This window comes from Pristis pectinata, chromosome 14 (genome assembly GCF_009764475.1).
Source record: "Pristis pectinata isolate sPriPec2 chromosome 14, sPriPec2.1.pri, whole genome shotgun sequence".
NCBI lineage: Eukaryota > Metazoa > Chordata > Chondrichthyes > Rhinopristiformes > Pristidae > Pristis > Pristis pectinata.
This window is the reverse complement of record NC_067418.1, coordinates 43,431,528-43,449,059: the sequence shown is the minus strand read 5'-3', so window position 1 is coordinate 43,449,059 and position 17,532 is coordinate 43,431,528. Positions and strand designations below refer to the sequence as shown.

General features: G+C 39.8%; 1 protein-coding gene across 7 annotated transcripts in view; it reads right to left on the bottom strand.

Moving 5' to 3' along the window:
• Positions 1-17,532, bottom strand: part of LOC127577845 (activating molecule in BECN1-regulated autophagy protein 1-like) — a 340,012-nt gene that overhangs the window by 88,002 nt on the left and 234,478 nt on the right. For all 7 annotated transcript variants that reach the window (XM_052029452.1, XM_052029455.1, XM_052029456.1 and 4 more), the window contains 2 exons: positions 6,974-7,162; positions 3,656-3,810 (listed from right to left, as the gene is read on the bottom strand). In XM_052029452.1, coding sequence (XP_051885412.1) covers positions 3,656-3,810; positions 6,974-7,162 — 344 coding nt within the window. The remainder of the gene's footprint in view (positions 1-3,655; positions 3,811-6,973; positions 7,163-17,532) is intronic.

The following is a 17,532-nucleotide window of genomic DNA, read 5'->3' as shown; positions in this document are numbered from 1 at the left end:
AGGAATTTGAAGAGGTTAAAGAAACAAGTACATCTATGGAAAGGAGTAGACTTATAGCTACACAGTTGGTAGAAAAGAACCAGGCGATGTCTGGGACAGATACAGAGGAATGTATAACAGAACCCTACAGGATAACCAACAACAATAACGCCAGAGACCAACCCCACTGCAAAAGACAACCCTGAGTCAGGGACTCGGAGAAGAATCCATTGCATCGAATCTTGGCCAGGTAATATCTGAATCCAAGTACAGAGTCTTCAAACTGTTGGTAACTGAAAGGATAATTGCGATTAATAAAGCAATATTGTTGTTGGGCAAAATTATTGTCTTGTTTTTTTTTAATCATGTGCTTCATCAAATTTGCAACAGAAGGCTATAGTTATAAGGAGAGATAGGCTGGGTTTATTCTCACAGAAATGTAGGAGGTTGACAAGCAACCTTATAGAGGTTTACAAAATTATGAGGGGCATAAATATGATAGTCAGAATGACAGGGGAGCTGAGAACTAGAGGTGGTGGGCTTAAGGTGAGAGGGGAGAAATTTAAAGATTTGAGGGGTAAGGTTTTCCACACAGACGATGGTGAATATTTGGAACGAGCTGCTGGAGGAGGTAGTGGAGGCAGATACTATTTCAACATTTAAAAAGGTACATGGCTAGGAAATCAGCTGAGGGATACAGGCCTAATGCAGGCAAATGGGATTAGCATAGATAGGCACTGCAGTCAGCATGGACAAGGTGGACAGAAAGGGCTTGTTTTCATACTGTACATTTCTGTGATCCTATGATTTCATCAGCCTCAAGTGCTACTTCTCATTCCACTGTCACTACACCAATATCCTTAACCTTCAATCCGTCCCTTTTCCAAAATTAGGTTTACATTCCTCTCACAGCAGATATCACTATTTTCGGCTCTCGCACTTTTTTCTCCCCTATCTGTTTACCTTTCTTGATACTCTTTTTACCCACTGGTTCCCTTACACATCTTGCTTCATACAAATTATATTTGCAATCTCAGATTTCAGTTTCCAGTGGTAAAAATGTTAGGTAGATTACACAACTAAATCATCAAAACAATTTTTTAATATAAAGTTAAGCAAATACAAGTTATCATTCTGAGGCTGCACAGTAATAACTATATACATGTAATGAAGGGGTCAATGACAGACTGTGAATGCTGGTTTCTCATTTGAACTTCATCTTGCACAGCCCTGACATCAATACACAAGAGTCTTTGGAGCTCCAGCCAACCAAGAGAAAGTTTTCAAAATGATGCTGAGTGCTTTTCCTGTATTATGAAGGCAATTTATAGAGATGAGAGATCCCCACTACTTTCAACATAAACATAAGTGAAAGGCAAGAGCTTGCACACAAAATCAAAGGGATACAGATGCACACTATGTAAGATTTCAGTTCTGGCAAAATGAATTCCAACATAATATTTATCCAATTTAGCAATCATTAGACAGTTCCAAAATACTGTCAAAATTTCTTGCCTCAAGGTTGACGATGATGAAGTAGGTTCTACTTGAATTTATAATCTAGTTACATTTATAGCATTCCATTTTCACTTATTTCTGTTCATGTCACAGTCAGAAGCTTTCATCTTCCAGATGCATTTGTAGACTTTTGAGGAACTTAAATTGAAATTTCCAGGGAAGTATAAACCAATCATCGCAGTATTTGAAAGAGTTATTTCCGAATAATTAATTACTTTTTGGATTGCTCAAATTTGATAAGCTTTTGTAAATTTATGAAGAAAACCATTTGGAATAAGTTCTAATCATAGCTTTAACAGACAAGCTTAATTAAACTTGCCAGCAAAAATTACTTTTTGGCTAAAAGCCCCAAATATCAAATGCAGGTTCTGCTCAAATTTTGGTAGCAAATTAAGCACATTCTATGGATTAAGCTAATAAATGCCATTACACTTTGGAGCTTCAGGGTGGTTGAAGATTTTAGTTCTGAATATTTGAATATACCTGTTTTTAACTATGCAATGCAATCAATCGTCTAATGTAATCAACCACAAACATTTGACAAGGGTTCATTCAGTCTCCCCGCAGTCTAGCAACCACCCCCAGCAACTTTCTTTGACGGCAAACTGCTAAGGCTTGCAACCAATTGAGGGACAACTCTGGGAAGTTTCCCTTAAAAACACTCAGACATGCTTTCAGCCAACATTTCCCAGATTCATTTCAATGACAACTAACTAGCGACATATTTCTGACAATTGGAAATATCTTCCAGGAGCTTATCATGTCCTCTTTCAAAGGACTCTGGAGATTCCATATAAATCTCTGTCCTAGGGAACAATGGCTTCCTGAAAAAACGGAATTCTTCCTTGTATCCAGTCTAAACTTTTGCTGATAAGATTTTATGGGCACAACTTCCAGTTGAATCATCTTGATCCATAACAATATCCAAAGCTGAGTGCATCCGGTCACTTAATCAATTAAAATATTTAATCACATTACCACATATTTCTTCTTCTAAAGCCAGCATTCAAATAATTCAATTGTATCCTTCTCGGATGTCTAAGATTTTTAATCAGATATACAGTTCTAGTTGCCACACTACAGGAAGGATGGGACTCTGATGTGCCCCAGCTCACTGTAAATCCTATTCACACATCATTCTGTGCTTCTTAACCTCTACAGCTCCTTAATTAAGCAATGCCTCAAAACTAAAGTTCTGCTTTCAATCCCTCTATGCTCTCACTCCTTCTCCCCTCGACTTGTATTCGCCTCAGATATATCACAAGACCACAATATCTTATACCTTTCTTGAAAGAGTGCTTAGTTTGTGATATTTTTAATACTTATACTCCAATAGCACCAAAAGATGGGCCTCACTATCATTATGATTCGACAAAAGCTTTGAGTTTTCAACAAAGTTCAATAAATGTACTGAAGTGCATTTTAGGATTTTGATTTCATGTGAATGAATCTTTAATGCACTGTATCTTTCAGTTGTTAGACTATGTGTACAGGAAATTGGAGTGGACCATGCCACCCATCAAGCAAATCAACAAAGATCAATGATGATATTTGACCTCAACTCCACTTTCTCAGCAAATTCCATACCTTGAATCTCTGCAGGGATATTTGTCTACGTATTGAGAAGGAACACTAATCTTAGTTTTCCCAAGACTCTATGGCAGACTTAATCTAAACTGCTTCATCCTTTCACTGAAAACTATCTAGTTTGATATTATATCCTCCTGTATGTTGATGTTAAATTTACCAGTGGGACAAAGTTGCTGATTCACCTGGAGACTTTGGCAATCGTAAACAGGATAGGTGTTGGTTCCACTGCAGATTTACTGTAGCTTTCCCTGCTCTTCCGCAGGTGCTCAAATGATTGGACCTTTCATATGGGTAGTCTTTGGAACTGATAACAAATAGGATCTTTAGAGAGCATTTTAAAAAGGACACTACATCAGTGTACTCCGCAAAATTTACAAGGTTAAGGTGGCCGTGGCTCCAATCCACCTCTCAACAGTATGCATGCAGCAATGATTTGGAAATAAGTGCAATTGCTACAACTACAGCCAGTCAATCATTACTGTAAAACATGCTGTTGTCAAGAGACAAGAAGGTTCTTGCTGTTTTTCCTGTTGGTAATATGTTAGGCAGCTAACAGAATAACACTCACCCTCATTGAGGTTTCTCCACCATGGGGTTGCTGCAATCGGAAGACTTGGGCCACCATATGCTCAGTGGAGGGGTGCAGCAGGATGCGCCGGGAGGCCAGGCCAACCATCACATACTTGCCCATTGGGGACAAACTGACAGAAATAGCATTTGGGCCTGTGGGATGGAATTAAAACATTGACAGTTAGCTCTGGCTGACATGTATTCTTATAACGCAGCCTCTGTGGTTCAATCTAAAAGAAAAATAATGATTTAAAAAAAATTATTTAAAATATTTAGTTTTCAAGTTATTACAATTACAACATAAGGAACATCAATTAAAACAGGAAGTCTGAACATCCTCTGAGGATCAAATGCCAAGTAAATATTCGGATTATGCTACTTAGTATTTGCTATGTCGGAGAAGATGCCTTTGACTACCTCATATTACTCTATTCTCTGGCTGCTGTCTCACAGAAGTCATTCTAATTTCCTTGTAATCACAAAGCATGAGAGAAGAGAAGCATGCCCAAAGAATTAGGTGATAGAACAACAAAATAAGCCATTACATTAGTCCTATAATGACATCCATTGTGCATACTGCAAACAAGGACAAAATATCTTTCAAAGTACAGTCTTAACATCATCAGCATGGTCACAGAATGTGTGGAAAAACACAAACTGGAACTTCTAAATTAGTATCGAAATTAGCCACAGATTTAAATAATTGCGAAGTCATGAACTGTAATTGCTTCCTAGCACGAACCCCTATAAAACAAATCACAATCATTTTGCTTTCTATAAGCCTCTGCAATTTATTTTTTTAACCCAATTTTTAATTGGGTTAAAATTGGGAAACAAGATGGCGCCGGAGTGTGGCAAGCTGCTCTCTGCAGATCTACTCATTACTTTTACTATAATCGTTCTACACTTTTAAATTTAAATTCTATGTCACTTCTGTACTACCTTGATGTATCTGCATTGTGTAATGAATCGATCTGTACCAGCGGTATGCAAGACAAGTGTTTCACTGTTCCTCAGTACAAGTGACAATAATAAACCAATACCAATAACTTAAGTTTAGGCCATGAAATACATCCTTCTGAGATGGGAATGAGGGAAAACAGACCATTAATGGTACAATACAGCTAAGAGGCTCACTGAACTATTGAGTCATTTCAGATAAATAAATATGCTAACTTAAACTATGAAAGAATATAGATAACATAACATACACCAATGTTAAGGAAGATTAAAAATAGTTGAAACCTGAATGCATTTTGCAAGTTGAGAAAATCTACTTGCCTCATCAGTGTTATTCTACATTGTATCACTCCCAGTATTGCAGGGAACCTGTCAAGAATCACAGACATGCTTGAATGATGGACAGCTAAATTCACTGCCAAGTTGCCTCAGGACTAAGCTGCATTAGAAATAAGGCAATGACCCAAATTGTGTTGATGAGTGGTAGCACTCTATCCTGGGTTCAATCCTGACCTCTGGTGCCGTCTGTGTGGAGATTGCATGTTCTCTCAATAGCACCTCCTAGTGACTTCACAAAAGATTCACATGTGGATCTCCTGTTTAATACACTGCACAAGATGTTTAGTGAATAAACTGAATTTATTTTCTATTTGTTTCCATTTTGTACTGCTCCCCTCAACAAAAAATAGAGATGAATTGTGCAAAGAAGTCTTAATAGATTAGTATTTCTGCAGTTGATGAATTTATTCCCTTTTCCCAGTAGGTACCAAGTGATTATATCTCATGGTTCCACTGATGTGAGCAACTTTCAAGAATCTCACTCAAGTGACCTTTCTTCCTCTGTGACTCTTGACAACAAATACTCTTTGGATAAAGGGCAATTCTTGGTGACAATCAGCAGAAGAACCTTGGCTGTGTTTTTTTTTCCTCCCCTCTGCTTCACAGACTCTCAAGTCCCCATATATCAACAAAACTGAAATCAGTGGATTCAACAATGATTAAGCAGAAGTCCTGCTGATTCTCTTCATCAATTCATCCCACACCCACCAATTAAATACCCAAGATTTTACTTGTTTTGATTCTAAATGAGTTAAGTTATGCCTTTGTTTTTCTTCTTGTTACATCTTTTTTCCTCAGTCCGTCAGGAGACTCAGTGAAAACGTAAAAAGAAATAATGAGCAAGAATTTCCCACCATTGGCACTCATTGCTGGTGTACAGGGAAAGTTCGAGCTTACTTTTAGCAATCCCCATGTCAACTTCTTGCAAAATGCCAGTCTGATTCTTAAAGGCAATGATCTACATTGTGGCTGAGCCTTGCACTGCAAATGCCATCAGATGGACAGTTGTGATAGGAATGGAAGGAAATTAAGTCCTTGTCACAAAACAGCTGAAAAAGCTCTGACAGCATCGTTTTAGCTGGCTGTCAAAATCTTAGGACCGGAATGTCTCTGACATTCAGAGATATTCAGTTTAACAACAAAAAAAGCAGACATTACAAAATTTAAAAAGTTACAAAACAAAATCATTTAACTAAATCCAATTAATTCAACAATGCAGGTTATCTAAAACTTACCTTGCTCTGTCACATCCTTTATGGTTCAAATGACTAGAGACACTGCTCCCATGCTGTGTAATCTAGCATGGGTATTTTCAGGAAGATTCCCCAGCTTAAGTGCAAGGGAATTGCTCCAATGTCACACTTGGTTTGCCCCAGGATTCCAATGGGAGTTCCAAATTGATAGGTGTTGGATTAGGACTGGCTAAGCACGCCTACCAAGGTGGCGACAGGGTCCAGCGCAGTGATATCAATCTGCCAATTGGCACTCATAATAGCCACTTAAGGAAATAGATTCTGATTTTTCATTGCATGAAATGGTGCTTTTGAAATGATCACTCAATGGAAAACTCTAAGTCCTTTCATTCTGGATTCCTTCAGCAGAGGAAAACATTTTTGATGATTTATGAAATTCTTGAATCAGTTTAAAATCCTCAACTTTTACCCCATCATCCATCCTGTAGTGATTTAGAATGTCACTGAGTAAAGGGACATATTTGTGCAGGGAGTCCATGCTGGAAAAGTGGGAACAATGCTTGTCAAAATGTTTTCACTTAAAAGTTGAGAAATTCTCGACCCTAGGGGACAGGGGATATTCTGCTGTTGAATAAAGCCAAGACAAGTCCAAAAGGTTTTTGGATACCAAATAACAAGGATTACAGTCATTATAAATAAGGCAAGTTACTTCCATGAAGTGCAAATCAATTAGACAAATTATCAAATGTGAAAACTTCTCTTTAACTAGATTAAATAATTGTGAAAAGGGCTTGGGGAAAAAAAATGCTTTGCTACACACTTACCAAATCGTTTTGTGTACAGCATCTCTCCAAGGTTATGAGGAGCAAGGGAATACACTGCTAAGATGCCTTCATCTGGAAATCCACGCTGACTGCTGGGAATGAATGCAGCCAGAAGCTGCCCGTCTGCTGAAATGTCGCAGCTTGCATCATTGTAGATCTTGCAGTTTTGGACTAGGACATTGACTGAGGCTGAAAGATCAAGACAAAAAAAATCTTATAAATAATGGATGCCAGAAAAAGGATAAAGTTTTGTTTTAAAAGATTAAAAATATACACAAAATCTATGCAGTTTTTAAATCCATGCACAGAATTTATACTGCTTTTATAGAATCTTGTAAATTTGAAATATATACGACAGTATCAAAATAATTTTGGTATAATCAGCAATCCAACTATCACTTTCACATACAAAGCCAACAGCACTTAATTTCCATAAAATTTTTCATCCAAACATTCAAAGTGTAGAACACTTAGGAACCATACAATGCTAGTTATCTCTAAAGTGAACTTCTGCTGCTATTGCGATAGGATTTTGATGCTTTGATATTTATCAGTGATGAAAATTGCATATACTGAAGAAGAGAATTGGCTTTATTCAGATTCATCAAGAATCCCTCCCAGGTAAGGGTCAGTAAAACGACCTTCGCAGAGCACTGTTCCTTCTGTTCTATCCTATAATTTGCTTAATTGCAAAGTCAAATGAACAAGGATCTACCGTCACAGTGTGCGTTGCTAATTCCTGTGTCATTCATACTTGATATTACGGAGACAATCAAGCTACTGCCTATTAAAAATTAGGCTATGAGCAATTTTAGCTGTTGCATCAAGCTGTGCTACAGTCCACATTGCTCACAGCTAAATTAAGGTTAGGCCAGCAGCTACGTGAATGCAATTGCTCTAAAAACAATTATTGCTGTTACAAATATGTCAATACTACCTTAAGCGAGTAGTGACTGGAAGACTGTTGCCTCTGTATAAAGTTCTTCACCAATATGTGTACTTTCATAATTTTACCAACCTTCACAAATATGAAATAAGGCTTGACAATCTAATTACCCCAATCACACTGCCTTGCTGAAACACATGGGTTAGGAGTGATTAAGGAGAACTGTCCTCCCTTAGTCCGATGTTTCTATTAGTCAGTTTTCCACATAATGAAATCTGTTACACTGATAACTAGTGTAAGAGCAGTAGGGAGGAAGCTCGCACCAAGACTTGGTCACACAGACAGCCAAACCTCAGCAAAAACACTTGGGTAATGCCAAATGGAAGTCAAACTCTTTTGGCAGGGCAGGTTCACTGCAACCTTCCCCTTTCTAGTAAGTGAAAACCTGTTTAATTACTAATGTTTCATAGTTCGAAAGAAAGGTCATTGACCAGAATTATTAACTCTTCTTCTCTCTCTACAAATGCTGCCTGACTTGCTGAGTGTAGCTATCACAAGTCATTTCTAGAGTGGAACTGTGGGAAATCTGCCTGTATTTTCAACTGTGCTCGATTTAGAAAAGATGAGGCAAAAAGGATATTGATTAACCGAATGCCTTAACCTCAATTCTTCAAGAGCAGATGCTTGACTGTATGATTACTCAATTAAAGAAAAACACCTGGCTTACTACTGTGCTTAATCCCTTGTCACATGTTACACTGTCATGCCTTACACATGCACATATAAATGAGAGGCATTCTTATTAAGAGCACAGTGAGACAGACACAAAAGTAGCTCAAATTTCTACTTGTATGGTTGTATTGTAAACAGCATTGGCCATCGTCTTACCATAGACCATACCAGCTTACAGGCCATCCCTGGGTTATGAACACACGACTTACAGACACCCGTACATACAAATAAGCTCCCATAATATTATAAAATTCAGAATTCCAACAAGTGTACATACTTTTGTTACAGCAAAGGGCAGAACTGGTTTCCTTCTTCTCTCCACTTATTGCAATTGTTCTTTCTTATCAGTCTTATGTGCTTTTGATGCCATTCATTGCAATACTGCGGAGATGTGGTTACGATAGAGTGATTTTATGTATTTTCCGACTAACGGACAAAAATGACTTGTGGACAAAATCAACTTATGGACGTCTGTAAAAACGGAACCCGTTTGTAAGCTGGGTTTGACCTGTACGTTCACCTCTGCAGTCATGACACACAGAACACAAGACAAATCTGGTGCTACTATTAAAGAAACCAGATTAGAGATCAGACCAACAAGCTACATGTAAAAAAAATATGTATTCTTTACAATTTGATTACGTTATAAATATAATTTCATACAAGTCCAAGGATCTGGCTGTGACTTACAAATATATGCAGTATGCCAAACAACTTATGTTTAAAAGAATTTGATCAGTAAAATACAAAGTAACGCATGAAAAGATATTCCAGTTGGTGGTCACCACGCTTCAGTAAAATGCACTGTTTCAATTTGATCGGTGATATAACGATGAGGCCGAGAGAACCACGGTTGCCTGGAAACCAACTGAGGCCAGTCACCTTTTCCTTTGGAAACTGCTTTGAAGCTGCGCCATAAATCATCAAAAATATTTGCAAATCTGTAATTGTACATAGCATTTTACAATTGCACTCAGCTGTAATCCAACATCTGGGAAACATTTTTCATGATACAAACCAGCAACTAGAAAATGCATACAAATTGAGAGAATTCTTTTCACCAACAACAGACTATGTAGAACAACTCTGTTTTATGCATATACAATGCTTCCACACAGAAGTAGTCCTAAACTAAGAGACCAGTAAGGTGACCTACTCTTAGGTTTCTGCTACTGTTGCTTTATAACAAGTCACCAACAAATCACTCTCAATCATTATCAAAAATTCTCCAGATTCTGGAAATCTGAAAATAAAAACAGAAAATGTTGGAAACATTGAGCAGGTCAGGCAGTATCCATGTAGAGAGAAACGGAGTTAATGTCTCAGGTCAGTAACTTCTCATCAGATGTGGGAAAGAGAGAACACAAGTTAGTTTTAAGTTGCAGAGAAGGTGGGGGAGGAATGGATAGGACAGTAGGAATATCTCCGATAAGGTGAGACCAAATGGAATATTGTGACAATCAAGGCAGGTTGTGTTTCTTTTTCTGTGTTTATGCAGAACCATGGGGCACAGATGGACAACTGGCAGAAATGGCCAGTTCTGATAAAGAAGGAAAAAACTAGGTACCTGAAGTTGGAGAATCCGATAGAGTCCGGAAGACTGCAACATGCCCAGGCAGAAGAACCATGCTGAATTATTGCTTCCCCCTACCGTAATGGTCGGAGCCCTTGACCACATCTAATCTGTTTCCCCCACCTCTGCTCCCAACACCTCACCTCCTGGAGAGAGCAAGAACAGAGATCCCCTGGTCTATCCCGCCAGCTTCCGCATTCAACTGCGTCATCCTTCACAATTTCCTCCACAGCTCCAACAAGATTCCACTACCAGACAGATATACCACACTCCTTTAATCAGCATTTTGAAAGCATCATTCCTTTCGTGACTCCCTGGTCACCTCTTCCATGCCCACCCATCTTGGACCACCTTCCCACACAACCACGGGATTTGCAACACCTATCCTTTCACCTTTCCCTTCCCACCATCCAGGGACCCAAACAGTTTAGACTTAATTGCACTTCTTCCCATTTACCGTAATGGATTCAGTGTTCACAAACTGGGCTCCACTACACTGGAGAAACCAAATGCAGACTGGGCGATCACTTTGTGGAGCACCTGCACTCAGGTCCAATTGCCTGCCATTTTACTTCTCCATCCGACTTAGACCTGTCTGTGGCCTCCTGCACTGACATAATGAGGCCCAATGGAAGTTTGGGGCACAGCACCTCAACCTCCATCTGGGAATATCGCAGCCTTCTGCGCTCAATAGCAAATTATCCAACTTTAGGTAACTCGCTCTATTTCTTTCTGGCCATTTCTGTCAACCTGAGATTTGGCTCAGTTTTTCTCTCTTCATTACTACAGCCTGACGTGCTGGGTATGCCCCACGGTCCTGCTATAAGCAGCACATAACACAGACAAGATTAATCTGCCTCTAACTGCCTTATTAATCCATTTGGTCTCAGTCTATAAGAGGTACTCCCTTTGTCTTTTCCATTCATCCCCCACAGTCCATGACCGAAACCACCCTCCCCTCCATGGATTGTGTCTACACTTCCCTCTGCCTCGGGAAAGCAGCCAACATAATCAAAGACCCCACCTACCCCAATCATTCTCTCTTCTCCCCCCCCCCCGCCCCCACCTTCCACTGGGGAGAGGATACAAAAGCTTGAAAACACTTACCACCAGGCTCAAGGACAGCTTCTATCCCACTGTTATAAGACTTGAATGGACCTCCTGTACGATAAAGATGAACTCTTAATCTTACAATCCACCTCACTGTGGCCCTTGCACCTTACTGTCTCTCTGCACTGCACTTTCTCTGTAACTGTAACACTATATACTGCATTTTGTTATTGCTCTTCTCTTTGTACTACCTCAATATACTTATGTTTTGAAATGATCTGTATGGATGGTATGCAAAACAAAGTTTTCCCACCGTTATCTCGGTACGTGACAATAATAAACCAAATATCCATTACCTTCTCTACAGCTTAAAGTTAATTTGTTTTCTCTCCTTCCCAGTTCCAACAAAGGATCTCAGACCCGAAACATTAACCCTGTTTCTCTTTCCACAGCTGCTGCCTGACCTGCTGTGTTTCCTGCATATTCTGTTTTTACTTCATATGATCAAACTGATCAGTATCCATCATTGACACTCATGTGATCTAAGATAAAACGTATGTAAAACTGTCCTTCGCATGTAAAGTTTTTCGCATGTAAAACTGAGGAAGCAAAAGAATCTTTGTAGTTCCAGGGTAATGATTAAATTCCGTCCTCAATTCAACTCTTTCACTGCCTTTCCATTTCATGACACAGCAAGAGAAACCACATAATGGTTTGCTCACACATTTCTGGAGTCACCACAGGATACTTATTGATTCATTCAATACAGCACAAGTTGTTCCTTGATACATATAACAATCTCTCTGCAATGCAGCATTACACTGAACAAACTGATTTCGTTTTTTGGGCTCATCATTTAATTCACATTCTGATTTAAAGACAAGGGAGATTTACCCAGATTTCTGCTTCTTAATTATGCATGGGTACTCCACATTGAATTATCCTCTCATCTGTTATCTTTCTTAAACAGACTCCCCCTGTACAGCCAGGTGGCCCAGGATAACGAGATCATTTTACCTGAAACTAATGAATTAAACCTACAACCATATCAGAGGTCTCGTTAGTCTTTAAAGATGCGCATTGTTAAAAATGCATAACTTCTTATAAATCGGCACTTTCAACAAGAATATCTGCATTTGATTCCCAATCCAATTTCATTCTCACCTCATACCTTAATATTCCACACTCTAATTGGAGTTTCCCCTAAATCTGCGAACAGTACAAGACTATTGCAGGTCGTCCCTCAGGGACCCTCCTGCTCTCTCCAGGACACTGCTCTTGCTGCCTCTGTGACCCTGCTCCATTGCCAACTCTTGGACTCTCCGCTGCTAACACCTCTAGGACAGCTGTCTCCTCCGAGAAAACACTGGACAGAAGTCCCCATCAGGAAGTTGGGCACTTCAGGCCCAACTGTTGTGTTTTACAAACGACTTCAAGGTTCTTTGTCGAATTTTAGCAAAATTTCCTGTGTATGAAAAACAGAATTCTGATTAAATGTAGCTACTGCCAGATTGTAGTGTAATTGGTTTGTCAACTTCTATGAGAAGTAATAGTAGCTGAAAAATATCTACTCATTTGGAATTAAATTTAACCTGGAATTATACAAAATATGAAGTGGTTTTTGTTGATTCCTAAACTTTCCATGTTGAGCTCCACTTCGGAGAGCTTTATTCTTTCTCAGGTTCCATTCACCTCAAGCCAGTTTGAAGAAACATGAAGAATTAGCTTCAATGAGGAAATATAACAGGTCAAACTAACATCCAGCTCTGAAAACCACTGCAAATAAAAGAAAATAACACTTGGAGAGAAGGCTTAATTCTCCCCTAGCTTACCCTGACAATTTTCTGAGTCTATATTCACAGCAAGGGAGGCTCCTAACTTTCAGTCAGGTTTAGCCTAAACAGGCTGCTTGGACTGACACGTCCTTACCATTGTTGGGAGTGAACAGCTACATTAGAACCTGTCATCCTGCCATCTTTGAAATACTGGTTGCAGTAAAAATGACAGCAGGGCAACTCTTTAAAAGATGTCACAAGAGTCTAATGCATTACAATTCCCATTTGTCTCTGTTGAAGTTGACAAGTTGTGCTGGGCTGCTGGCTAAGGGTTGTTCTTTTTACAGTACTTACCGGTAACTCTGTCACTAAGCGAGAAAATCTACCTTGCGACCATTGAAACTGACAACTTGTGCCTGCACGTCTTGTCATTTCTAACAGCCCTGGAAAAACACTGCTGGCGTTTGAGTGGGTGTGTGTATCCTGAGTGGGTTGACGGAGCTTGAAAGCTGACTTACCTCTGTAGGGCAGAAAACTGCTTTGAAGCTAAAAGGCAGATCCAGCGATGACAAGCAATTAAAAAAAAACAATTAACTGAGATTTTAGTGAATTAAAGGAACAATATTTTTTAAATGGCCCAGTGGAAAGTATCTTGCTTCTATCATGACTAGTGATTTAAATTAAAATTATCATCTTTTTCAAATCTTTCAGCCCCTTTCAGCCTCCTATTCTGGCCTCTGGTGCTCCACCAATTTCCCTCACTTGGCATCAATGCAGACCTTTATCAATTTCCTTCATCCCACTACTGGCGTGGATAGAGTCATGGAGTCATTCAGCACTGAAGCAGGACCTTGGGCCTAACTGGTCCATGCTGACCAACATTCCCATCTAAGCTACTCCCATTTGCCACGTTTGACCCATATCACCTTTCCTATCCATGTACCTGTCCAAGTGCCTTTTAAGTGTTGTTAATGTACCTTCCTCTGGCAGCTCATTCCATACACTGACCACTCTCTGGATGGAAAAAAAGTTGCCCCTCAGATTCTTATTAAATCTCTCCCCTCTCACTTTAAACCTACGTCCTCTAGTTCTTGATTCTCCAACCCTGGGGAAAAGACTGTGCATACTGACCCTATCTATGCCCTTCATGATTTTATACAGCTCTAATATCACCCCTCATTCTCCTATGCTCCAATGATCTTTATCAAACAACTTGGCTCCAACCTGCTCATCCTCACTCCATAACTCAGTCCGTCGAGTCCTAGCAACATCCTCATAAATCTCCTCTGGACTCTTTCCAGTTTAATAGCATCTTTCCTATAGCAGGGAGATCAAAACTGAACACAATATCCCAAATGCAACCTCACAAACATCTTTTACAACTGCAGTGCCTACTGTCCACGTAAACCTTTATCAGACAACTTGGCTGCATTCATGAGCACACTGAAAATGTTCTTTTATTTTAGATGAAGTACTGCAAGGGGAGAGAAGAGTGGCAGAGAAATGAAGAGCCAGGATGGGGTTAGCCCACTCCTTACTCTTGATTGCTGTGGGAACTGTGCTGAACCCAGGCTCAGATGAACCAGATTCAGAGTCTGGAGCAGCCCAGAGCCAGTGGTTGAGCGTGGGTAGCAAGTCAAGCCAAACTCTTGCTTTCATTCCAGTGCCTACTCCCAGGTGATTTTGGGTCTTTGTTGTATTAGTCTCTCCCTCTATACGTTTCCTATCTCATCCATGCTCCTCTGTCTCTCATCCATCAACCTTTGTCCATCACTCCTTCTCTCCCTTCGTTGTGGGATCCTATTGCCCAGTATATCCCATGACAATTTGAATCCATGTCAGATTTGGGCATCTGTTGCCTGAAGTCCTGGCCAGAAACAGTTTAACCTTCACTCCTGTGTCTGAAGATTGATGCAAGCTTACAGGGCAACATGGGAAGAGGAGGGATGTTAACAACACACAGAACCATCAAAAGATGCCTGCAAATATTATTTGAGAAACGCGTTTAGCCATTACCCAAACCAGGATGCTATCCCTTCAGAAAGCTCTCCGTGTCAGGGCAGCAAGCAATGGATTACCAAATGGATAAGGGTGTGAAGAGACATTGGCTCCCATTCAGCTGGATACATGCAAGACATGGTTGCCTGGCCAGGAACATAGTCAATCTGCATTAACGAAAAGTAGATCATAATTCTATCAAAAACACTTAAAACAAAAATACAAATAGGTCGAGGTCAAAAAAGAGAGCAAGAGATAAGAAAATGATGAAAATGAAAACAATATAGCATGAAAATAATGAAAAATTCCTTTTGGTTTTCTTTTCTATATGTCATGTTGGTGAATAACACTAATCATATTTCAGGAACCCAGCATATAGAAAAAAGGGTGGATATTTCCTATTGAATTGAAACTTGTTACCTTCACAAGCATAATAACACTGGGATATTTTACTAGCAATTCACTCCTGGGGAACAGTAAACGACTGCATACCTGTAGCTGTGCAACCATTATTGCTTTTACTAGAGTGGTCATACCAAACACTTTAATTAATAAGATTCCTGAAACACTGCTAGGAAAATTATACACAGAAGGCTGATGCTACTCAATACACTTGGCCACTTTCAGTGAACAGATTGATAATGAACACCAGTCCCAGAGTGGAGCATAGGTTATCCAAGATAAACAAAGTTTGAGCAAAGCATAATTACTTGTCCAAACCCAATCACCAGAGTGATAGATCTGCATTATACAGAGACCTGCAGAGTTGTACGCAGCCAAGCTCTTAGAACAGGGTATGATTAAGGAGATAATTCATTAGACGATGTACATTTCCTTTTGTAGATTTATTCTTTTTTTAAGCTATTTTTTTCCCACTGTGGGGAAATGCCAGTTCTCCAGTACATTGGGGTTTCTGTTGGACACGTATATTCTAAGTAAAAATGCCTGATTTGTCAAGGAATCCACTGAAGAAATAAGCTATTAAAATAGGGCTTTTAGTTTCAGCAATGAGCCCTTGCATTTCCCAGCCGAATTTGCCCTCCTTTCAACAACTACATCCTGTCCTGAAGGAATGTCCCATACAGAGAAATAACGTCACAGGCAGTGGGAACCATTCTTCCTTACCAACATGACCATTCCTCATCTGTGAAGCCAGCTTATGGGCACCAGAAAAATTAAAGGTGTGAATACAAACTGCTGAGAATTTAATTGACAACTATTAAGGGTAGAAACTCTCACCTCCTCATTACTCCACCAGCACAATGGCAGGTAGGCCCTCAGCTGAATGAAGGCCAAGAATGTCATATAGTTTAAATATAGTTCTAACAAAGGGCCTCAGACATGCAAGAACACAATGGGAGCAGGAGTAGGCTATCTGAACCCTCAAGCCTGCCCTTCCTCCCAGGAAGTAGATCAGCCTGGGTGAAGTTAACCAAAATGTAAACTCTGTTTCTCTTTTTATTTCAGATATCCAGCACCCAGTTTCATTTGTTTCTCCTAAAGTAAAACAATAGTTGCACATTCGACTTCTCAATGGTCAGGTTTCCTGAGGACCATTTGGCTCCAGACCTTACTGCAGCCTTTCTCAAACATGGACAAGATGGTCAAAGCTGAATTCCAGATGTCGAGTTGAGAATGACCACCCTTGATGTCAAGGCAGCACATAACTAAATGTGTCATCAAGTGTCCTGGTAACACTGAAATCAATGGGTATCATGGGGAAAACACTCCCACCACTGGAGTCATAAGTTGCACAAAGGAAGCTGATCATAGTTTTGAAGTTAATCGTTTCATCCTCAGGACAGGACCGCAGGAATCGCTCAGGGCAGTGTCCTGGCTCAAGCGTCTGAAGACCTTCCTTCCATCATAAAGCCAAATGTGGGGTGCCCACTGATGATTGCACAATGTTCAATTACACTACTTCCCTCAATGAATTGTTAATTGTCAACAATTTTTTCTTTTTTACCCCCTGATGCTATCAGGGTTGGCATATATTGCTAAATGACATCAAAGCAGAACATTTAGTTAATGGATAGGAACATGCGTCACAGTGTACGTTCATGACCACTGCTCCTCAGCTAGCAGTAACATTGGGTCAGAACAGTGCTCCAGCTGGTAGGTCAGCAGAGAACCATCAGCGAGCTACAATGTGCAAGTTAGGAATCACTGGAGATCAGCACTCAATTGGCCTCTTGCTCTGCTCCTGGAGTCACCATCAATTCCACAGATAAGCTGGCGATCTCATGTGGCCCGGCTCACTTAAATGGGATCATCCACCTTCATTTAGAAGGTGAATTTTAGTTACGTTTTTGTTCTATCTTTCTTTACTTCAATTTATATTTACACTTAATTGATTAACCACTGCTTCATGGAGCAAAAAATTAGTTGCTGGAGGAACTCAGTGGGTCAGGCAGCAATTGCAGAGGGAAATGGACAGTCAATGATTTGGGGGTCTTAATCCAAAATGTCAATTCCTTCCTGACCCACTGTTCCATCAGCAGCTTGTTTTTTGCTCCAGATTCCAGCATCTACGGTCGTCATGTCT